This window comes from Dermochelys coriacea, chromosome 5 (assembly GCF_009764565.3).
Source record: "Dermochelys coriacea isolate rDerCor1 chromosome 5, rDerCor1.pri.v4, whole genome shotgun sequence".
NCBI lineage: Eukaryota > Metazoa > Chordata > Testudines > Dermochelyidae > Dermochelys > Dermochelys coriacea.
This window is the reverse complement of record NC_050072.1, coordinates 78,777,538-78,802,850: the sequence shown is the minus strand read 5'-3', so window position 1 is coordinate 78,802,850 and position 25,313 is coordinate 78,777,538. Positions and strand designations below refer to the sequence as shown.

Here is a 25,313-nt window from a genome sequence, read left to right as displayed (position 1 = left end):
AATGGATAAGACAGAGTCCGTCTGGGCAAAAATTACATTGGGGAAGAAAACTAGTAGAGCCTCCCCTCGGATAGTGCTTGGGGTGTACTATAGACTGCCGGGATCTAATTTGGATATGGATAGAGCCCTTTTTAGTAAAGTAAATACTAATGGAAACTGCGTGATCATGGGAGACTTTAACTTCCCAGATATAGCCTGGAGGACCAGTGCTAGTAATAATAATAGGGCTCAGATTTTCCTAGATGCGATAGCTGATGGATTCCTTCATCAAGTAGTTGCTGAACCAACTAGAGGGGATGCCATTTTAAATTTGGTTTTGGTGAGTAGTGAGGACCATAGAAGAAATGGTTGTAGGGGATAATCTTGGTTCAAGTGATCATGAGCTAATTCAGTTCAAACTGAACAAAAGGATTAACAATGATAAATCTGCAACTAGGGTTTTTGATTTCAAAAGGGCTGACTTTCAAAAATTAAGGAAATTAGTTCGGGAAGTGGATTGGACTGAAGAATTTATGGATCTAAAGGTAGAGGAGGCTTGGGATTACTTTAAATCAAAGCTGCAGAAGCTATCGGAAGCCTGCCTCCCAAGAAAGGGGAAAAAATTCATAGGCAGGAGTTGTAGACCAAGCTGGATGAGCAAGCATCTCAGAGAGGTGATTAAGAAAAAACAGAAAGCATATAGGGAGTGGAAGATGGGAGGGATCAGCAAGGAAAGCTACCTTATTGAGGTCAGAACATGTAGGGATAAAGTGAGACAGGCTAAAAGTCAAGTAGAGTTGGATCTTGCAAAGGGAATTAAAACCAACAGTAAAAGGTTCTATAGCCATATAAATAAGAAGAAAACAAAGAAAGAAGAAGTGGGACCGCTAAACACTGAGGATGGAGTGGAGGTTATGGATAATCTAGGCATGGCCCAATATTTAAACAAATACTTTGCCTCAGTCTTTAATAAGGCTAAAGAGGATCTTAGGGATAATGGTAGCATGACAAATGGGAAGGAGGATATAGAGGTAGATATCACCATATCTGAGGTAGAAGCGAAACAGCTTAATGGGACTAAATCAGGGGGCCCAGATAATCTTCATCCGAGAATATTAAAGGAATTTGCACCTGAAATTGCAAGCCCATTAGCGAGAATTTTTAATGAATCTGTAAACTCAGGAGTTGTACTGTATGATTGGAGAATTGCTAACATAGTTCCTATTTTTAAGAAAGGGGAAAAAAAGGTGATCCGGGTAACTACAGGCCTGTTAGTTTGACAACTGTAGTATGCAAGGTCTTGGAAAAAATTTTGAAGGAGAAAGTAGTTAAGGACATTGAAGTCAATGGTAAATGGGACAAAATATAACATAGTTTTACAAAAGGTAGATTGTGCCAAACCAACCTGATCTCCTTCTTTGAGAAAGTAACAGATTTTTTAGACAAAGGAAACGCAGTGGATCTAATTTACCTAGATTTCAGTAAGGCGTTTGATACCGTGCCACATGGGGAATTATTAGTTAAATTGGAAAAGATGGGGATCAGTATGAACATTGAAAGGTGGATAAGGAATTGGTTAAAGGGGAAACTACAATGGGTCCTACTGAAAGGTGAACTGTCAGGCTGGAGGGAGGTTACCAGTGGAGTTCCTCAAGGATCAGTTTTGGGACCAACCTTATTTAATCTTTTTATTACTGACCTCGGCAGAAAAAGTGGGAGTGTGCTAATAGAGTTTGCAGATGATACAAAGCTGAGAGGTATTGCCAATTTAGAGAAGGACTGGGATATCATACAGGAGGATCTGGATGACCTTGTAAACTGGAGTAATAGTAATAGGATGAAATTTAATAGTGAGAAGTGTAAGATTATGAATTGAGGAATTAGTAACAAGAATTTTAGTTATAAGCTGGGGATGCATCAATTAGAAGTAATGGAGGAGGAGGAGAAAGACCTTGGAGTATTGGTGGATCATAGGATGACTATGAGCTGCCAATGTGATATGGCTGTGAAAAAAGCTAATGCGGTCTTGCGATGCATCAGGAGAGGTATTTCCAGTAGGAATAAGGAGGTTTTAGTACCGTTATACAAAGCACCGGTGAGACCTCACCTGGAATACTGTGTGAAGTTCTGGTCTCCCATGTTTAAGAAGGATGAATTCAAACTGGAACAGGTACAGAGAAGGGCTACTAGGATGATCCAAAGAATGGAAAACTTGTCTTATGAAAGGAGACTCAAGGAGCTTGGCTTGTTTAGCCTAACTAAAAGAAGGTTGAGGGGAGATATGATTGCTCTCTATAAATATATCAGAGGGATAAATACTGGAGAGGGAGAGGAATTATTTAAGCTCAGTACCAATGTGAACACAAGAACAAACGGATATAAACTGGCCACCAGGAAGTTTAGACTTGAAATTAGACGAAGGTTTCTAACCATTAGAGGAGTGAAGTTTTGGAATAGCCTTCCAAGGGAAGCAGTGGGGGCAAAATATCTATCTGGCTTTAAGATTAAATTCGATAAATTTATGGAGGAGATGGAATGATGGGATAATGTGATTTTGGTAATTAATTGATCTTTAAATATTCATGGTAAATATGCCTAATGGCCTGTGATGGTATATTAGATGGGTGGGATCTGAGTTACCCAGGTAAGAGTTTTCTGTAGTATCTGGCTGGTGAATCTTGCCCATATGCTCAGGGTTTAGCTGATTGCCATATTTGGGGTCGGGAAGGAATTTTCCTCCAGGGAAGATTGGAAGAGGCCCTAGAGGTTTTTCACCTTCCTCTGTAGCATGGGGCATGGGTCACTTGCTGGAGGATTCTCTACTCCTTGTAGTCTTTAAACCACTATTTGCGGACGTCAATAGCTCAGACATAGGTGAGGTTTTTCGCAGGGGTGGGTGGGTAAGATTCTGTGGCCTGCATTGTGCAGGAGGTCAGACTAGATGATCATAATGGTCCCTTTGACCTTAGTATCTATGAATCTATGAATAGCCTGGGGGGTTTTGATGATTTGTCTCTTGGTAGGGGTCTAATTATTTTGGGGGAGGGCACAGTTTTGGTGCATCTAAGATACATCCACCTGGGTGTTAATTATGACACTTCTGCAATTCACAGTCCCTACTAACCTCAGAAGGAACTGAGCTGGAATTTTCATACGATTTATGTGTGTCCTGTCTTTGTTCTCTTCCTCTGGAAAACCATCTGGCTTTATCTTCTTAAAAGATTATAATATGATGGATCAAAAGTCAAAATCCATGGAACTCACAACAACTTACTTCCTTTTATCTTTCCTTGGCTGCCAATCTTTGCTGACAGAAATGAATGTTTAGCCATCACATGTCAATCATCAGTTTAGTCTATCATATCGTTTTGCTTTCTAACTCCAAGGGTGAGTTTAGTGGTTTCCTCATATAATAAACCACACATACAGACATCCATATGCCATGAATGCCATGGTGTATAATTTGTACTTTCAAGGAGGCAACGTTTCTTATAGTGCCTGGCAGTGGTTTGGAGTTTTTTGTTCAGTAGCAGTGCTTTTATTAATATGCTCCTATATTTAACTGAGCAAATGTAATGGCATGTCTCCAATGTGAGATTATACTAGCAGTGAGGGAGTGGCAGCAAGGAAGCATATGTGTATTCAAATTTCTAACTGTCGGCTACATTCGTGCTGCCAGCATACCTTGAGCCTAAACTGCGCTCTCAGGCACAGGGCCTCTCCTAGTCAGAGAATATCAACAGCATCAACAGATGAGGTGATTGTGGCATACATAACTAGGTAAAACATACTTTATTTTCAATTTTAATGAAGGATTTGAATCCAGCTTTCCAGATACAACACGCAAGTGTATTAACCCACTATAACCCACTCATACATTTTTAGATGTCAGATATCCCAGTAACAACAGTTATGATACATCAGTAGTAAGGTCACAACAGGCTGCTGGTTTATTGCTCTGGCAAAACAAGGGAAGTTGCATAGCTAATCCATGTGGTCTGTCTCACTGATCTCTGAATGCCAAGCCCCTGCATTCAGGGCATATCTACACTGGCCTTTCAAATCATGTTCTAACACCTTAGCTAACATGATTAGAAGGAAGACCATAAATGTTTGTCCCTAATGTCCTTTTTACAATACATTTTACACTCTCATTAATTAACACGTATTAAAACAATTAAAAATCCAGTGTAAACTAGTCTTGATGATAACAGCTAGCTAAAGGCTGTATAAAAACAAGGACTATAATACTAATCTAATTCTTTCCCCATTAAGGCCTCAATCCATCAAATCACATAAGCACATGCTTATATTTGAAATTGAATGCAGTGGGACTTCAACCACATGCTTAAACATTTTGCTAAATAGGATGGGACTGCATATGTGCTTAAGTGACTTAATGAATTAAGACCTATATTTTCAAAGGTGGGCTCTCACTGCAGTTGTCATGCCTCGTCTCTTGCAAATGCACACTAATAAAATGGCCAATTAACTATTACATGTTTCTAATTACACATTTCTAGTACTATCTAATATGTGGGCTCCTCCATGTGCTGTCTCTATTCTGAGCTTTGGGTTCATCCACCTGCTATCTCTTTGAGCTTTCCCCATTTTATTTTTAAAGCTCTACTTTCAGTTCTGAAATGTTACAAACTCTGTCTCCCTCTGGTGGTGAATTGTGCTGTATTGCAGGAAGCATCTCAGTACAGCTGTAGTTTATCTATAGCTCATCTTCTACATTCTCGGTACAATTATCTTTTTCCTTAATGGTAAGGATCTGAAGGACCCTCTTTTACAAGCCATGTCTTATAACAAGTAAAACCCCTGCAATGCTTACTTTGTTGACATGTTGCTGAAATATGCTCCTTTAGTGCTCGAGATTGGGGATTCTGTTATATGCTCTGCAATAATAGTTGGTGCATATTGCATTTCCACCAGCACACTGAAAGCATCTGGAATATAGAAAATTAATTCTCCTAGGACAGATGGTGAACTGATGACCATACCATTCACTTACAATTACCAAGATTTAAACAAACAATCTCTGTCAACACTGTTTTGTACTTTTTCATATTGTTTGGATTTAAAACCTTTCCAAAGTCATGTTACCTGAAGCCCTAGTTATATCATTAAGAAAATTTTGGCTCCCATAATTTGGACTCGGAGAGGATAGTTATCTGAAACACTCATATTCTTTGTACAAAACAGAGTGGATCTATTATATCCTGACTACTTGTTACAAGCATGTGGCATTTGAATTCTTGTGTGCTCTGGTATGTGATCAGATATGGAGAACTCCAAATCCTGGAGAATGCCAGACAATAGGCACACAATTCAACTAGCAGGTGTCATTGAGCTCCCACCATAAAGGTGGCTCCAATTTCATCTTCAAGATGGGGAGTGGGTGAAGTAGGAGGAAGCTGATAGTAAGGTAGTAGGCCACAGACTCCAGAACTACAAAAACCTGCCCACAGCCATATGCCCAATTTTATATAGTTGTAATTGGCAATTTCTCCCTTTAATAATGTGAGTAACCTTGACTATAATTATGGATCTTTAAAGTACAGCTAGTAATGATGCTGGCTTCCCTCACATCTGTGGAGCCACAAACCTAGTTTTTATCCTGTGGCTGAAACCATCTTAAATGTGTGTTAAAAAGCATAGCTCTCTGAAAACACCATGCTAAGACCAACTAATTGATGTTTAGAGCATGACTGGAACCATCATACTTCTGGAATGTGAACATATTCAGCTTCACTTTACAGTCAGTCTGTTTCAAGCTCAGAACATATCCATCCACTTCCTGTGTTTTGCTTTTCACCCTGAAAGATGGCAATCTCCATTGGAAAGCTTGGAAATATGCCTCTCCAGGAGAAATACGAGGTGGCAGTCATGCAGTACCTTAGGAAGCAGCAAGAGAGATTTCCCAACAGACTTAAATTTGGTTTTAATCAACCCCATATTCCCTCCTCTTTTGTCTGTGTCAGACACTCCCTGGTTCTTATTTTAAAAGCTGTTCAGAGTGGATACCACATATATTAAGTACAGTCAGTTTTTGGAATACAAGTTTCTGTCAAAATCCTTCTTCCATTAGTGAAGCTGGAACTGGAGAAATGATACTTCCCTAAAAATGCCTCTGTATTATTTTCCCCTACAGTATAAGAAAATTCTTTACAGAGGGAAATTAAGAATCTTAGAAAACAAATAAGTGATTTTTTTTTGGTAGTGTGAGAATGGAATTTTATAAGAACAAACTCAGGATTCATTGGAGAACATAAGGGTTTTATCCCCGCATGGGTGTTTTACCCAGTCAATGTTTGTTTCATAAAATAATGTGTGTGTTTTATGTTTGTTGTGAAACTAACCCCTCCACTTTGGATTGGTCATTAGTGAAAAACCTGTGTGGCTCCATAGTTTGGTTCTGCTTTGGGGAGCAATAGTTCCTAGGACTGCTGGGAGGCTTGAAGGAGAGGTGAGCTTCAGAGTGCTGCACACCTCTCTGCCTTGTTCCCGACTAAGGTACAAATAATAATCTTACTTGCTGCTGTTGTCCTCCTACATGGCCACGCCACGGAACAGCTGGAACTCCTCCTTCCATTGGGTTTATCGCTGGACTAGGGCTCCAGGGGCTTCAGATAGAGTCTATGGCTCACACTGCCAAGGGCTGCACTGCAGAGAACTCAAGAGCTCAGACTCTGCCATCATATTTCATTAACAAAGAGCACAGGTGAATGCAGGCTAAGATGAACACATTTTTAACATTGTTAAACCTTGTGGACTGCTCTGTCCATGTGGTGAGTTGCTTCCAACCAAACTCCCCACATTCCCTGTTTTCCGGACAATAACGGTCCTTCCAGAGAACATGGGCCCTATGACTCCAGTTCCATTGATCATGATATGATGGGGACCTGAACCACCTCTTCACCCTTAAAATTGATCCTGCCAGGTCAGGACTGGGGCCCATTTTTGGAGTAGTGCAGCGGTTCTCAAACTGTGGGTCAGGACCCTAAAGTGTGTCGTGACCTTGTTTTAATGGGGTTGCCAGTGCTGGCGTTAAACTTGCTGTGGACTGGGGCTGAAGCCAAAGTCAGATCCTTACCGCCTGGGGTGGACGCTGAAGTCAGAGGGATTCAGCCCTAGGTGGTGGGGCTCAAGCTTCAGCTTCACTCTGGGCGGCAGGGCTCAGGTTCCAGCCCCCCCTGCCCAGGGCTGAAGCCCTCACATTTTTGTCCCCTCCCCCGCAGGGCAATGGGGCTCAGGCTTCAGCATCTGAAATGCACGTGCATCTGGAAGTCCTTCTAAATCAGATTTTAGTGATTGAATTGAGCGTCCAAACACTCTCACTATTAAAAAGCCAACTGAATTTCCTATCATATTTATTTAGGCAAATATTTTCCAACTTTGGCAGTGGAAACACTTAAAGTAGCTTTTTAAAAAAATATTTCCTAACAGACTTATGCTTTGACATCTTGTTCTAAACTATACCCATAGCTATCACTCACCCCTCCACACCCTTACCGCCTGTATCACACTTGTCTGCAAGCACACACCCTTAGCTCCAACCATGTAGACTAATAAAGGAAGCAAGCCATTGTATAGATGTAAAAAATTGTGTTCTTTTTAGGAAGAATGTAGTTTGAAATAGTAACAGGTTTCAGAGTAGCAGCCGTGTTAGTCTGTACTCGCATAAAGAAAAGGAGTACTTGTGGCACCTTAGAGACTAACAAATTTATTAGAGCATAAGCTTTCGTGAGCTACAGCTCACTTCATCGGATGCATTTGGTGGAAAAAACAGAGGAGAGATTTATATACACACACACAGAGAACATGAAACAATGGGTTTATCATACACACTGTAAGGAGAGTGCTCACTTAAGATAAGCCATCACCAGCAGCGGGGGGGGGGGGGGGGAAGGAGGAAAACCTTTCCTGGTGACAAGCAAGGTAGGCTAATTCCAGCAGTTAACAAGAATATCAGAGGAACAGTGGGGGGTGGGGTGGGAGGTAGAAATACCATGAGGAAATAGTTTTACTTTGTGTAATGACTCATCCATTCCCAGTCTCTATTCAAGCCTAAGTTAATTGTATCCAGTTTGCAAATTAATTCCAATTCAGCAGTCTCTCATTGGAGTCTGTTTTTGAAGCTTTTTTGTTGAAGGATAGCCACTCTTAGGTCTGTGATCGAGTGACCAGAGAGATTGAAGTGTTCTCCAACTGGTTTTTGAATGTTATAATTCTTGACGTCTGATTTGTGTCCATTCATTCTTTTACGTAGAGACTGTCCAGTTTGACCAATGTACATGGCAGAGGGGCATTGATGGCACATGATGGCATATATCACATTGGTAGATGCGCAGGTGAACGAGCCTCTGATAGTGTGGCTGATGTGATTAGGCCCTATGATGGTATCCCCTGAATAAATAGATCCCCTGGACAGAGTTGGCAACGGGCTTTGTTGCAAGGATAGGTTCCTGGGTTAGTGGTTCTGTTGTGTGGTGTGTGGTTGCTGGTGAGTATTTGCTTCAGATTGGGGGGCTGTCTGTAAGCAAGGACTGGTCTGTCTCCCAAGATCTGTGAGAGTGATGGGTCGTCCTTCAGGATAGGTTGTAGATCCTTGATGATGCGTTGGAGAGGTTTTAGTTGGGGGCTGAAGGTGATGGCTAGTGGCGTTCTGTTGTTTTCTTTGTTGGGTCTGTCCTGTAGTAGGTGACTTCTGGGTACTCTTCTGGCTCTGTCAATCTGTTTTTTCACTTCAGCAGGTGGGTATTGTAGTTGTAGGAATGCATGATAGAGATCTTGTAGGTGTTTGTCTCTGTCTGAGGGGTTGGAGCAAATGCGGTTATATCGTAGCGCTTGGCTGTAGACAATGGATCGAGTGGTATGATCTGGATGAAAGCTAGAGGCATGTAGGTAGGAATAGCGGTCAGTAGGTTTCCGATATAAGGTGGCGTTTATGTGACCATCGCTTATTAGCACCGTAGTGTCCAGGAAGTGGATCTCTTGTGTGGACTGGTCCAGGCTGAGGTTGATGGTGGGATGGAAATTGTTGAAATCATGGTGGAAATCCTCAAGAGCTTCTTTTCCATGGGTCCAGATGATGAAGATGTCATCAATGTAGCGCAAGTAGAGTAGGGGCATTAGGGGACGAGAGCTGAGGAAGCGTTGTTCTAAGTCAGCCATAAAAATGTTGGCATACTGTGGGGCCATGCGGGTACCCATCGCAGTGCCGCTGATTTGAAGGTATACATTGTCACATTGTCACCAAACCTGCTGAAGTGAAACAAAAGAAAACAACAGAACGCCACTTTAATTGACTAGCCTTCCTTCTGATCCAGTAAATGGAGAGGACTTCTGCCTAAGGGGGTCCCAACACTGGCAAAAGGGTTGGAAAGAATGTAACCTTCTAGGGCCCCATAAAATTGATGGGTGACCTATGGTTAGCTTTAGCATGAGTATAGGAATTTTTATTGTTTTGTATGTTCTCTCTGTAATGTTTTTACCTCAAGAATAAATGTACTTGCTTAGAAAGAACTGTGTGGTACCTTGTAACTGCAGGCAATACACTCTTCATAGCCCTCAGAGAGAAAAGCAAAGCACAGGCACTGGACTGTAGGCAGACTGGCTTGCTAGGGATATTGCAGTGTAGGCGGGGAGCTGTGAAGCCTTAATAACCCCAGGCAGAAGGAAGTGGGACAAGGATCCTGCCCACAGACAGGTGATGGCTGGAGACTTGAGATCTGACTGGGCACTCCTGGAATGAACCATGGAGTGGGGCAGGGAGAGTGGGAGACTACAGGTTCAGTTAGGTGTGGCATACACATGCTGGGAATCACACCCTCAGCTCCAATGTAGACATAGCCTCAGATACTCTGGTGATAGGCTGCAGTATAAAAAGAAAACGTTACTCACCTTGTGCAGTAACTGTGGTTCTTCAAGATATGTCCCCCCTTCATATGCAAGTGTACTTCTTCAACCCTTGATTGAAGATTTTCCATTAGCAGTGTCTGTTCAGCCTGTGCATGCTCTCTATATAACCTGGTGCCATCCTCTGAGTATACATAGGGCTGCATGGGCAAACTATCCTCAATTCCTTCTCTTGCTGAACATCCAACAAGATCAGTCCAAAGTGGACGGGAAGGAGGATGGGTAGCAGAGCACCCATATGGACACATTTCAAAGAACCACAGTTACTGTGGAAGGTAGTAACCTTGTCTTCTTCTTATAGAAGTATCCCTGTTGGTGCTCCACTTCAGGTGACTCCCAAACAGTAGCCTCACAGCTTCGGAATAAGTCCAATACTGAAGAGACAGTACAGCAGAACCAAGTGCTGCATCAGATCTGGTTGCATGGACCAAGGTGTAGTGTTTAGAAAAGATATGCACTGAGGGCCATGTAGCAGCTCTACATATCTCAGAAACTGGAATGTTTAGGAGTAGAGCTGTAGAAGTTGCTTGTGACCTGGTAAAGTGTGCTGTAATCCTCTGGGTTGTACAAAGCACCAACAGCATCACCACAAGCAGTAATACACCCAGAGATCCATCTTGACTGTCTCTGTGAAGACTGTGGGAGATGGAGACTATCAAATGTTCTAAGGAAGAATTTGTCAATGGAAGATATCAGAATTTGGCAGAGCATAAAGCTACCCCACGGGTCATGAGTAACGAAGTAAACAAGATTATAAATGTTGAGAATTTGGCTACACTACAAAGCTAATAGCATGAGAAGCGACTTCTAGTTTCCAGCACAGCAGAATAATGAAACACTAAGATAAGGACATTGGATAATGAATTGTAAAAAGGATAAACAACTATCGTATATATATGACTGTATAATCAGAAATAAAATGCTTTTACCAGCAACTGTCTCAGTTGTGCTGCAAGCCAGCTTGCTAACAGCGACAAATGGTGACCCCGACGTGATAGGAATTCCGTGAGTTCGGCACCACGTCCGGAGTAAGAAACAGCAGGGACCGCCGCTGCCGGTGTCCTCAATTTAACGGAGGAACCGGGATGCCCAATTGAGGCGAGCGAGCTCCCCACTATTAAAGGTGAGCGGCGGGGGACATCTCTCATAATGGGAGTTGCAGCATCTGCAGATGAGCAGGCCGTATTCAAGGTCTGAAGCAATCTGCTCAGTAACCAGGAAGAAAAATTTTCCCCGGAAGCTCTTCAAAAACTGCTTCGGTGGGGAAGGCGATGGGATTTTTTGGTTACTGCAAAGAATGTATTTGATTTTACGGTATGGAAGGCGTTGGGGGAGGACATGTGGGATTCAGTGGGTGTTGGGAATAAAGAGGCTATTGCGTTAAGCCCTACCTGGCGAATAGTTCATCGAGCCGTTACAAATGCGGCGGCTCAGGCTGGAGCCCGTACCGCGCTACATGAGGCGCTTGGGTCACCCCCTAAAGGGGTGTTCCCAGCCGGGGTGCGAGACTTTTTTGGGAAAACAACGATCCCCTTGGCACCCCCAGAGGCTGGTGAAGTGCCTCTACCTGGAGATGACGGTTGTTCCGGTAATGAAGAACCAATGGCAGTGGATCAATCGGTTTCAGAGGGACAATCTCCCCAAGGCAAGGTTGTTTCTGTGCCTGAGAGATCCGGGCTATATCCTTCGGTGGAGCATCCTTCGGTTTTACCGTCGGCCCCTGTTGCACCGGTTCGGATTACTGATTTGCCTGAGGGGGGAGAATTTGATGACCTGACGCAGGAACAAATAATTCGCCGTTTGTACAAGGAGGGCAGTAAAGCTCAGCAGATAATGGATGAACTGGATCGAAAGGAGGGTAGACCAGTGGCATCATCACAGTCACAGTTATTGAAACAGCTACGGGATCAAGGCATACCAGATCCTTCGCAGTGGCCTCATGTTTGCAAATTATGCGGATATTATGACTGTACGGAACATCTCACATCGGAAGGAGCCTTGACGACAACAGCAGAGGAAGACTACCGTAAACTTTTGAATCCTATTACGCGACCGGTCCGACCAAAGGCAAAGCCTCTGCCGCCTGAGTACTCTCCGGTCAAACGAGAACAAGGGGACAGAGGGAGAGGGGTGATTTGGAGAACAGAGGGAGAGAGGAGAGAAGGATCCACTGATCCGATTAAGAGGTGGCATGGGTTGATAAAGGATGCTATTATTGAAGGGGAATTCTTGGATGCTATGCCAGCTACGTTCCCAGTTTCAGTATCACAGACCGGGGCTAGAACATGGGTACTGTTAGATTGGAAACTAATGAGGGAAGCCCAAAAGGCTATTATGGCATATGGGCTAAAAAATCCTTATGTACAAGCATTATTGGAGCAAATGTTTTCGGGGCAGGCTATGTGTCCTTTTGATGCACAAAAATTTGCTGACATGCTATTAACACCCACACAGAAATTGTTATGGAAAGATTCGTGGAAAAAGAAGGCTGAGCATGCGGTAGTGACTAATTTAGATAAACCCCAATGCGACCCTCTCCAGGCAGCAACATTAGACATGCTGTTGGGAGAGGGGTGATTTGAAGATCCTCAGGTACAGGCGCAATTGGTACCCCAAATATTACAACAGTCTCAACTTCTAGCATTGGAGGCATTTAAGGAGCTCCCTGATTTGGGCACCTCTTCACCCCCATATTTAAAAATCACGCAGGGTATGGGCGAATCCTTTGCCCTCTTCTTGGATCGTCTAAGAACGGCATTGGATAGGGCCCCCAATTTAACACCAGAAGCCCGATCGGCGCTAGGATTAGATTTAGCTCTTCAAAATGCTAATCCCACTTGTAAGAAGATTTTGGTGACTTTGCCAAAATTGGCCTCCCTAGTCGATATGATTGAAGCCTGCATTCGTGCCCCCTTGGTGGAGGAGGAGGATAAGGCAAAGATTCATGCACGCGCCTTGGCGGTAGCCTTGAATACCTCCAAGCCGAATTGGCGAAAGGGATGGGAGGGGGAGTGTTATCAATGTGATATGATGGGTCATTTAAAATGAAACTGCCCAAAGAAAAGGGCACAAACGCAAAGCGGCTCACCCCCTGCCCCTTTTCCTGGGACCTGTAATCGATGTGAAAAATTCGGCCACAGGGCCACGGAATGCCGCTCTCGGTTTAACAAGGATGGAACCCCATTGCAGGGGGCGGGAAACGCCTCACGAAGCGCCAACCGGCAGGGCGTGAGGACAAACAATACTCCGGCTGCTTGGATGGCCTCCGCGGGGCAACCGCCGGCAGTGCTGGAGTTGATTTGGCCACCACCACCGACTTTACATTAGAGAATGATGAGGTAAAACTTGTCCCTTCTGTGGCCTCTGGACCGCTGGGGCATGGGCTAAGTGCGTTATTGATAGGCAGATCATCTTCTTCCCTTAGGGGGCTGGACTGATCCGCACCAGATTTTGTTACCCTTTTCCAAAATGGTTATTACACAGTTGTTGATGCATGATACTATGTTCGCCATTGCCTTAGCTGATTATCAAGGCCAACTGAGCTGTCACTACCCGCCCCACCGTCTCTTTTCCTCCCCTCTGCAACTAGAAAGACACCTTATGAAGCAGGAAAGACCGGTAAAAGGAATAACGGTGTTCACTGATGCGGCGGGACGAACGGGAACTGCGGGGATGGTATGGTGGGATGGATGTGTTTGGGCCCATAAAAAGATTATTAGTGAAGGATCAGTGCAGATACTAGAACTTTTGGCCATACTTATGGCCTTTGAAAATTGGAGCAAAGAACCACTCAATGTTATAAGTGATTCCAAGTATGCTGTGGGCTTGGTGAATAAGTTGGAGAGAGCGATGCTTGGAAGAATTCACAACCCTAGATTACAACAAATACTTTTGCGTCTTTGGCATCGACTTGATGGGAGAAGGGTCAGATATTTTGTGGGGCATTTAAGAAGCCACACGGGCCTACCGGGATACTTAAGTATAGGGAATGAGCAAGCAGACACTCTAGTAGGATCCGTGGTGGTACCGAATCAATTTGAGCAAGCCCGTCTATCTCATGAGTTCTTCCATCAGTCGGCAAGAGCTCTTACTTGACAATTTTCCCTACCCATATCTTAGACCTGGAGTATTGTGGCCTCATGCTCAGAATGTAACAAACTAGCCCCTGCTTTTCCTATTGGGGTCAATCCCCGAGGCTTAGAAGCATTAATATTATGGCAATCAGATGTTACTCAATATAATCCGTTTGGCAAACAGAAATATGTTCATGTATCTATAGATACGTTCTCTGGGGCTATTTGGGCCATGCCCCATGCTTCCACCGGTAGTAAGGATGTAATCAAACATTGGCAGGCATGTTTTGCAGCGCTAGGTGTGCCAAAAACAATAAAAACAGACAATGGAGCTAGGTATATCGCTAGGCGTATGCAAGCCTTTTTGCAATTGTGGGGAGTAAACCATAAAACAGGGGTGCCGGGGAACTCTACAGGCCAGGCCATTGTTGAGCGCACTCATGCTACTTTAAAAGGAATGTTAGATAAGCAATCACGATGTGGGGAGGATGCTATACTGCAGACTCCCGCTGGGCGACTAGCGAAGGCTATATATGTATTGAACTGGCTCCAACCTATTAACGCTGTTGATAATAGTAATAATGTTCCAATACAAAAGCATTTAGGGGGAACAGGGATGGAAAAGGAGCAGGAAAAACCAAAGGTAAAGTGCTTTGATTATGCCTTTCAACAGTGGAAAGGACCGGTACCGTTATTAACCTGGGGTCGGGGTTATGCTTGTGTCTCCCTTGACGCAGATCCTCGGTGGATACCCGCAAAGTGGGTCCGGCCCTGTATTACAGAATCAACGAAGGATGAAACTACTGCTTCTATGGATAATCCTATGGCCGCTATGGCTAGTCTCTTCTCTGCTTACACGTATTGATCCCCGTCAGAACGTATGGGTCACCTGGGCGAATCAGACAGGGCAATCTTCATTTTGTTTATCTATGGCAACACCCGCGGACCCTTTTAGTACGTGCCTTATAGGTTATCCGAGTATAGATTTAAATGGATATCGAGGGTACGTTAGCAATGATAGTGTTCTTCGCTCAAGTGATTTTAATGATACTAATATTAATAATACTTGTTATCGATTATATAATGGGACACCAGGGCAACAGTGCCCGGGGGTTGCTTGGAGTTTATTGCAAGGAACGCTAATAAATTTATTAAATCAATCACTGCTTAACCCACCCCAAGAACTCACATTATTAGGATCCTTACCCGCAACAATAAACAATACTCATAATCATTTAATGGGGTGCATTGAATTAGGTGGACAATTCCATGTATTGTATTCTCTATATAGGTGGAAAATGAATGCTTCTATGTTTTCTAATATGCAAAATATTACGCCAATTGCCTCCTTTGTGGCAGGAAATTATTGTCAGCAAGGAGGGGCCAACCTAGGCTTACAATTGCCACAAAAGGGTATATGGAATAATGGATCAGCAAAGGCATTACCACCAGGGACCTTTCTTATTTGTGGAAATCGCGCATGGCAGGGTATCCCTAGTTTTCCCATAGGAGGGCCATGTTATTTAGGCCGCTTGACACTGTATGCACCTAACTGTAATATGATTAAACGCCAAAGCAATCGCACTAGGCGAGCATTGGAGGACTTTACTCCTGATTGTAAGGATACAATAACCTTTTGGGATACTCCTTCAAAAATATTTGCGGCATTTCTTGCCCCTGGTGTCGCTAGTGTAAAGAGTTTAGTTGATTTAGAGAAATTGGCTTGTTGGAGTATTAAGCAATTTAATTTAACTTCAGAAATATTGACTGCTTTACTAACGGATGTAGATAGTATTCGTCATGCAGTATTACAAAATCGTGCTGCAATTGATTTTTTGCTGTTAGCCCATGGGCATGGATGTGAGGATTTTGAAGTTATGTGCTGTTTTAATTTGTCTGACCATTCTTATTCCATCCATGAATTACTAGCACGGTTAGAACAAAATCTTCATAAATTAACAAAGGAAACCAATCCCTTATGGGATTGGTTGTCTAAATTTGGATGGCCCGGCTGGCTAACTTCATTGTTGCATATTATAATAATAATGGGATTTTGTATTTGTATTTTTTGCTTATGTGGTCCTTGTATAATCCAATGTATGCGTTGGGCTATATCTCGCATGGTTTCTGCTGCCTTTAAAAAACAAAAAGGGGGAGGTGTGGGAGATGGAGACTATCAAATGTTCTAAGGAAGAATTTGTCAATGGAAGATATCAGAATTTGGCAGAGCATAAAGCTACCCCACGGGTCATGAGTAACGAAGTAAACAAGATTATAAACGTTGAGAATTTGGCTACACTACAAAGCTAATAGCATGAGAAACGACTTCTAGTTTCCAGCACAGCAGAATAATGAAACACTAAGATAAGGACATTGGATAATGAATTGTAAAAAGGATAAACAACTATCGTATATATATATATATATATGACTGTATAATCAGAAATAAAATGCTTTTAGCAGCAACTGTCTCAGTTGTGCTGCAAGCCAGCCTGCTAACAGCGACAGAAGACATAGTGGACCCCTTTGATATTTCTGAAAAGGAAACAAAGCATCTAGGTGATTTCCAAAATTGCATTTGCCCTGAGTTGTGAGTGTATTGAGGTGTGCTCTCCGCCCTAGCAACGATGTGTGCATTCTCGTTTATTGTTGCAGCTATGTTGACGAAAGGGATGCTCCCACAGACATTGTGCTGATCTTTCCATCAATCCAGGAAGCTCTTCGCCTGCAGGGAACTGTAATCTGTTTATTCAAGCTGTTCGTGGTTGAGGAACAGGTCCTCCTGTGCTAGCCCTGAAAGCAGAGGAGGAATAATCGTGCATGCTCGGTCACAAAGATGCAAGCTGCCATAGTGCCCAGCAAGCAGTTCCTTACTCTAGTATGGGAGCTCCTTTGAACTGTCCTGATCATATTCAATAAAGTTATGCATCGGTGTGCGGAAAGGAAGGCCCTGCCTGCCAATGAATCCAAACATGCCCCAATGAATTGCATTCACTTTACAGGGACTAACTTGGACTTTATCTTTTGTTGACGTCCAACTCAGCACTGCAATGCGATGCACCACTGGAATCCTTAAATCGACCCCCAACACCTTGGCTGCCAATGCTGTCGCACACTGCTCCCCCATCCATTCGCTGCAATACCACAACCCTTCCAAAATTCCAGAGAATCATGGAACGTCTTCCCAGCCACCAGGACCTTAACAACATCCCTCATTGCCGCTTGCAGTCACATAAGCCATTTTGGACCCAAACATTTAACCCTCAACAATGCAACTTCAGTCCTGATGAATAGAGTTCACAAGAAGTCATAAACAAATGACTTGTGGAAGATCTAATGCAGAAGATCTCTGGCTTCAATCTCCCACAAAGACTAGGGGCAATCCTAAATGGTAAGGGGAATGATGTAGTTGGGGGCATGGAAGGAGGATGGAGAGATTGAAAACCAGACCATTAGTTCCCCTCCTTTCTGGCTCCATTGCTGATGTGTGATGGAGTCAGGTAAGTTGTTTCCTCCTTCTCCAACCCTTCTACCAGATAGGAAGACAGAAATGGCTTGAGAGATATACAGCTTGCATAGGATCAAAAGGATGGGCAGGCAGGAGTGGGAGTACTTACTTTGAGCAAGCTTAAGGCTGACTCAGGTTACCAATCTCTGCCAAGTGAGGCACTGTATGATAGCCCTGTTATTCCTACCCCTGTCATCTGTTTCAAAGTTCAAGCAAAAGATGAAGGAGCAGTCTTCTCTGAGGATACCTCTTCTGCCTGCTCCATCCCTAAGTGAGATTTGGGGGGGGGGCAACCTCTCAAAAGATATCCATCCGTAGGCAAGAGAGCATCACTTAGACTGGCAGCCGAAGAAACCTGCATGCTTTGCAGAATCCTAATAACTGGAAGCAGAGGGGGCATAAATTCTTCCTCTCCTACTTTAAATGCTGATGGTGGTCCATCAGAGGCCTGGAGAATTTTATACAATACTAATGAGTTATGGTGCCTAGATACCATGGCAATGAAGGATACATAATGGTACCAGTCTACTACTTGCATTTCAGCCAACTTGAGGTCACAGAAGCAGTGCATTTCTCCCCTGGGGACAACATAAGTTAATAGCTGCAGGTTCTGGAGCCCTGGGTGGGAAACTATAAATGGCTCCTACTCATCCCTGAGTGCCCCCTTGTAGCCCCCTTTAACACCACTTCCTCTCGGCCCCTAAGGAGTCCACGACAGACTTTCTTGCCTCAATACTACTCTCTTTGGGGTCAGTTTATGATAAAAACCCACAGTGTACCTATCCATAACAAAAGTTCCAAGCCACAGTCTATTCCCCACCCCCAGTGCATGTAGCCCTGACAATCTCACATCCTCTAGTCCATTGACATAGCACATACCACACTCCAGCCTCCTCCACCAGATCCAGATGCTTCTTCAGGCCTTGTCTGTCATTCAGCCAGGAAAGCCATCCCCACCTCTTCCAGCTGGAGTGCAACCCCACTCTTTCCAACAGGAACCCCAAAGCATCTATTGGGAGTATTCATCATACTCCCTTGTCAGCTAACCTCTTGTCATAAATATAAAGGAAAGGGTAACCACCTTTCTGTATACAGTGCTATAAAATCCCTCCTGGCCAGAGGCAAAATCCTTTCACCTGTAAAGGGTTAAGAAGCTAAGGTAACCCCACTGGCACCTGACCCAAAATGGCCAATGAGGGTCTGGAGGGTGGGGAACAAAGGGTTTGGGTGTCTGTGCGATGCTTTTGCCGGGAACAGATCAGGAATGCAAGCCTTCCAATGCCTGTAAAGTTAGTAAGTAATCTAGCTAGAAAATGCGTTAGATTTTCTTTTGTTTAATGGCTTGTAAAATAAGCTGTGCTGGAGGGAATGTGTATTCCTGTTTTTGTGTCTTTTTGTAACTTAAGGTTTTGCCTAGAGGGATTCTCTATGTTTTGAATCTGATTTCCCTGTAAAATATTTACCATCCTGATTTTACAGAGGTGATTCTTTTACTTTTTTTTTTTTTAATAAAATTCTTCTTTTAAGAACCTGATTGCTTTTTTCATTATTTTTAACATCCAAAGGTTTGGGTCTGTGTTCACCTGTACCAATTGGTGAGGATATTATTATCAAGCCTTCCCCAGGAAAGGGGGTATAGGGCTTGGGGGGATATTTTGGGGGAAGATGTCTCCGAGTAGTCTCTTTCCCTATTCTTTGTTTAAAACGCTTGGTGGTGGCAGCACACTGTTCAAGGACAAGGCAAGGTTTGTACCTTGGGGAAGTTTTTAAACCTAAGCTGGTAAGAATAAGCTTAGGGAGTCTTTCATGCAGGTCCCCACATCTGTACCCTAGAGTTCAGAGTGGGGAAGGAACCTTGACACCTCCCATCTCAGACAGGCCACCAGGTAAACCCATCCACTGCTTCCCCACCTGCATTCCTCTCCAGCTTGGAAGTTGGCCAGAAACTCCCTCTGCTGCCTTCAGCCCTCTCCAGGTCTAGCTCAAGGAGGTCAGCAGGCAACCCCCCTTTCAGCCTTCCCTCAGGGAACTCCTCTCTCATTCTCCTTGCTCCTTTATGGCCCCAGGTGTTGCCTCACCATCTTAATTGGCCAAGCTGTACAGTACTTGTAAAGAGGCACTGGACTTGCTTCATTTAAAGGGAATAGCCACCCTGAGACCAATAGCTCTGAGACCTGGGAGTAGCAGAGTGAAAAACTTATTTACATGAGCTCACTTCCAAGAGATGTAAAATCCTGGGTGGGATTTTTTGACATTTATAGAGGGCTATCCGTTATGCAGGATTACCCTGCCAGAGCCACTACCCATGGCTTTCCACAGCTGAAGATCAGCAGCATGTTGTGACTGGCTCAGTTGGTACAACATATACTGTACAAGATGAGTTAGGAACATGGAACAACATGTATCCAGTGTGTGAGGGTGTCAACCACTACACCCAGCTCTTTCCTACTGTACTCTATAATCCAATAATCTCACAGCCTTTAGAATCAACTTCAGCCAGAACTATTCATAGATCCCTTTAACCAGAAATCCTGAACATCTCAAATCCCAGTCCCATGTAATTTAGCACTCTCATGTGGTTTTATATTTTATATATTTTAAATTTCAATTTACCACATATGCACCTGCTATCTCTAAGATATGGAATGCAAATATCCCCAATATTGAATTGGAAGCTAATTGACAGCAGGTGTCCTCTAAAGCCAGAGTGTCCAGAAAATATAATTTCCTTCTCCCAGTACCTGACAATATTTACACTGTAACCTGTTACAATCCTTCACCTAGGCTCAGCTTGTCTCCTGCTGCCACAAGATGTTATAGATAGCTGCCATGGGCTTCACATGCATCAAATCAATCAAGAGAGCTATACACATTTTAATCACTTTGTGGACTCTGTGTCCTATAGGACTAAAACTGTCCTTCAGCTCTCTGTCCATCACATACTCATACAAGGCATTCTACCAGTAGAATTTCAGACCTGTCATCTTTAAGTGTTGATGGTGCAGTCATTGTTGAAAGGTAAAGATTTTTAATATGCTGTCTGTTCAATTTTTTTAAATTGATTGTCCATTTATCCTTCATAAACCATGTTATATTTGTGAGCTTCTTGATGTTCACAAGATTATTCATACACTTCACACTCTCACCACAAATCTGTCTCAAGAAATCCATGCATCAGACACAGGAACTTTGCTTACCCTCTTATTCAGAAATTATCTTTCAACACTCAGATAAGTGGAACACACGTGTCCCTTTTTGCTTTTCATTTTTATTTCTCATGGACACATGGAGGATGAGAGGCCCAGCTAGAGGTATTTCTGTTCATGGCTTTCAGATATTTTGGAGGTTTCATTGTTTTCTTAAAAACCACAGTTCAGGTCAGCTGGAGTGCTAAATTCGTTCCTTCTATTTGAAAACCAAGGCATTGCCAAATGGAAGATAAGAACTAGGGATGTTGACACAAACTCTGAATTTCACTTTTGTGTGCTTGCCTTTTATTATTTCAGTTTATTTTTCTGATCTCTTCATCAGCTACCTTTTAACTGATAGAATTGCTGTGGAAAACCAATAAGCAATGCATAAAGGGTTTAGTCACATATCTCCTCTGAAGTCAACAACAGTTGCACAATGAAACACATTTGGAAAACTGATCCAAGTGACCCCATTTTGCTCCATTAAGCCACACCCTGATCTCTCACATTATCTTACCTGGTTTCAGAGTAGCAGCCGTGTTAGTCTGTATTCGCAAAAAGAAAAGGAGTACTTGTGGCACCTTAGAGACTAACAAACGCAAAAAGAAAAGGAGTACTTGTGGCACCTTAGAGACTAACAAACGCAAAAAGAAAAGGAGTACTTGTGGCACCTTAGAGACTAACAAATATCTTACCTGTAAATCACCCAACAAGTGGGACATTAATTTGTGTCATTTCCACATTGTATCTTGTCTTCTTTGAAGAGAAAAATGCTACCAGTAAACTTGCTATTGACTAATGCTCTCTATATTTTACTCTGCTGTTTGGAAGCCTATTGTTGTAGTAAGATCTGTCTCACCAAGTCCACATAGCACAGTTGAAAAATGAGGGAGAAATGCATCATTTAACAATTGCCTGTTATTTTGCTTTAGAACTATATACCGTTGGGAGCGCCAAATGGAATGTTTTGATAACGTATAAAGAATCTAGAGGAGACTTGAACGAGGAATTAAAAACTCACTTCTTCCATGAGGTTGCAAAACAGTAACCCATTAAAAAAACACTATATACGAGGCAGAGCGAGAGACTAAAACAACATCTTCCTCTGAATCTCCCAGTATATCTTGTATTACCAATATTTGTCTTTCAAAGACTGAACTAGGTCCCACTGAATTTAATGGAAAGTCTGTGGGCTTCAAAAATGAACTGGGCTTTAATAGACTGTAGGGTCCTCAGAGCAGGGATTCTGAGGCTAGCACAGCACCAAGCACATTCCAGTTCTTGACAGTAAATAAAAAAATGTTAATTCTGAAACTTATTTATGAGTTTCCTGAGCTCTTTGAAATTTCTTTTTAAAGCTACAAAAGCACATTTAAAATTTCAAAGCAATTTTTAAACACAGATGACTTTGCACATTTGACCCTTTGTGGGGATGTCCAGGTTGTTGTTCACTGCACAGATACTTCCATCATTCAATACTTAAGCATTTTAAAAACCAAAAAGGCCGCTATCAGGAAGCAAAGAACAGTGAAATGAGAAGTATCTGGGCCCATTCAGATGGTTTATTGTTAACACTATTTTTATTTTCTTTTTACAAAAAATAGAAACAACAGACAAAACATACTAGACAAAAAAAAACAATGCTATTGCCTTGGTCTCATTGAGGAGCTCAGCAGGCAGAGTCCTGGCTGAAATTTTTACAGTATATGTCATTGAGAAAGGGAAATACAGACATATTACAGTATATCCATGCAATAGATGAAGTACAAAATGTGTTCAGTGGCCAGATGAACATTCTGGAGGTTGCCCGTGTCACTGCAATTTCCAAACCACTACTTTTGCTCCCCCATGCCTTTGAACGGTATATCTTATGAACAAATTACAGACACATACATAGCATAAAAACATTTTGTATATGGTCTAACTGCTACAAATTTAAGGCATCCTAACAGTCTTGTTTTGCTGGTGAGAGTTATGTCTCATATTAGTGTTCTTAAAAGAAGATATTTCAGGCATTTCAAACCATGTTTGAAGGCAGACGAGACACCATGAGATGTGATTTAGAGGAAGAATTCCTGCAGCTCTGGCTCTTCAATACTTTTTTGGCTGTATGATTTCAGACTTATCCTATTGATGTCATTATGCCTGGGGAGAAAAAAAGAAAATTATCCATGATCATACTAATGATACGGAATGTTTGGTCTTGCGCTTGTTTATCTTGTTTTATTTACAATGCAAGTTTTGTGTGGTGAATGCAACTTTATCTATAAGCTTGATTCTCCAAACATTTACTACTGAATGGAGGGTTTAATACTGTACGTAGTCCCACTGACTTCCTTATGGATCTTGTTCAGGTATCAGATTTGCATGGGCAGATACCCAAAGCCAGCTGTAGAACTGGGGCTTTGTTTTTAAATCATTGTGTAAATTAAGGCACTATTCAAATATTTAATGATAATGGGTACAACTTTCAAAAATTCCTAAGTCCCACTGCAAGCCAGTGGGACTTAGGTGCTTTTGAAAATTTTACATCAATAGTACATTCAGAAAATCATATTCAGCATACAAAAATTCAAACAAAGTAAACAAAAGGATGGAAATAATTATATGGTAAGCTCATTATGGGAAGACCATACCTTGTTTGTAGAGCACCAACTATTCTGTACCTTTTACAATTTTTCCAGTTTTAATAATTAAGATGTTATTTATTAGCAACATTAAAAAGTATGTCTTCTCTATAATATATATTTTAATCTCCAGAATGCCCCATTCAACCAGTTTTTAAAGGGTGTACTATGTGTTCAGAATTTTATCCTTTAAGCAGGGAAACTAAAAAGAAAAACATTTAAGTCTGCAAACTATTCTATAATATATAAATTCAATTAACAACACTCCAATTCTTTGATTTATTGGTGAGCATAATGTGAGTCCAATGCTGTTCTAATTCTCTTCAATAATGTTTTTAAATTTTGGGGTAGGATTTTCAAAAGTGCCTAAGGGAGTTAGGCATCCAACTCCTCCCATTTTCACAGTGACTTCTTTTGGACACTCTTAAAATTCCCAGCTTCCATTGTCCTTAGCAGTAATACTCCTACAGTATAATCATCAAAAAGAAAAGGAGTACTTGTGGCACCTTAGAGACTAACAAATTTATTTGAGCATAAGCTTTTGTGAGCTACAGCTCACTATAGCTCACAAAAGCTTATGCTCAAATAAATTTGTTAGTCTCTAAGGCGCCACAAGTACTCCTTTTCTTTTTTGCGAATACAGACTAACACGGCTGCTACTCTGAAACCAGTATAATCATCATATAACTTGGTCACTGTAAGGGCCAGATTCTGGTGTGTGGTTAAACTTCATAGAACACAGGTCAAGGGTGCCTGTCTGAAAAGGTGGCTTCATGCTCACGTTTGCACAGCCCTGATCCTGCTGTAGCTCTGTACAAGCCAGACAGCTGCTTTTGGGATGACTCGCTACTGCACTGTTCCAGTTTTATGCCAGTTTAACACCACTGGAATCCACAGCTGTGTGAATCCCTCAGTCTTCCTCATGTGGAAGGCTGTGCAGAGCACAAAAGAAGCCACAGACTCAAGCACCCTCCATGATACAGCTCTACAACTGCTCCATGGTTTGTGGGAGGGATGCAGCTTTTCTAGGGGAACATGTCATCTAGAGAAGCTGCTCCTTGACTCCATCTAGGGGACACCATCAGGCTAGCGACAAAACACTGCTCATCACTGCCTCCCCTCAGTCTGCTGCCCAATGCAGCATTTTCCATGTTTTTGTAACACTGCATGCTGAGCTATAGGAGGGAGTGGGTGGGATCTTAGTGCCCCGCTTGTATACTTGTCCCAGTTCCTGCCAGCCCGAGGGAGAAGATTTTCATAACAGGTTTCTAACTTGGGCCTCCTGGTTGATAGTGGAGATGGCTACCCCTAGATTAGTGCACCATAGGGTCCCTTACACATTAGACATTGATGACTGACCATAACCGATCTTCAACCTGTTATGCACTCACTTTGCACTCTGGAAATATAACTCCCAGTGCAGTCAATTACTGGGCACTGGAACTCACTTTGGCAATGTTTATTGCTTTAACAGACATTTATAATTTTAAAAGGGTGTACTATTTATTAACTACCTGACGGCACTATGATGGTAGATTCCTTCAAGGCACTAGTACATCCAAACAAAGTACTTCTAGTTGCTCATGGCCAGCAGCTAATACAGATCTTCTTACTGATAAGATGAACCAGTGCTCACTTTAATGTATTACAGATTTCAAATGAAGTGAACATTTCATTGGCATCTAAGACACAAGTAATTGCAAACATTTGTTTGGACTTGTAATAAATAAAAAGCTAACCAGTCCTTTCAAAGAAAAAAAATCACCCTCTGCACTGAAATCTCTCCTCAGATGTTCAGAGAAATGGAGTGAATCTAATTTTACAAGGACCCTGGAAATTTTAAAAAAAGAAGCTGCGGTTGGATGGGGATGTTGGTTGATTTCAGGTTGATCTCAAATAATTATTCACCATTTGCTAAAAAATGACATATGGCAAGGTTAGAGTTAGAATGAGTTTGAGACTGTTCAGATAGATAAGCCACAGGCTTAAGCATCTGAAAAAGGTTATAACT

At 42.4% G+C, this 25,313-nt stretch overlaps 1 protein-coding gene across 6 annotated transcripts in view; it reads right to left on the bottom strand.

The window, feature by feature from the left end:
- Window positions 1-22,238: 22,238 nt before the first annotated feature.
- Window positions 22,239-25,313, bottom strand: part of LOC119856274 (synuclein alpha interacting protein) — a 104,755-nt gene continuing 101,680 nt past the window's right edge. For 4 of the 6 annotated variants that reach the window (XM_038403630.2, XM_038403631.2, XM_038403632.2 and 1 more), the window contains one exon: window positions 22,239-22,820. In XM_038403630.2, the coding sequence (XP_038259558.1) occupies window positions 22,736-22,820 (85 nt within the window). In that variant the 3' untranslated portion in view covers window positions 22,239-22,735. The remainder of the gene's footprint in view (window positions 22,821-25,313) is intronic. The other 2 variants (XM_038403633.2, XM_043514963.1) reach the window with 1 other exon arrangement.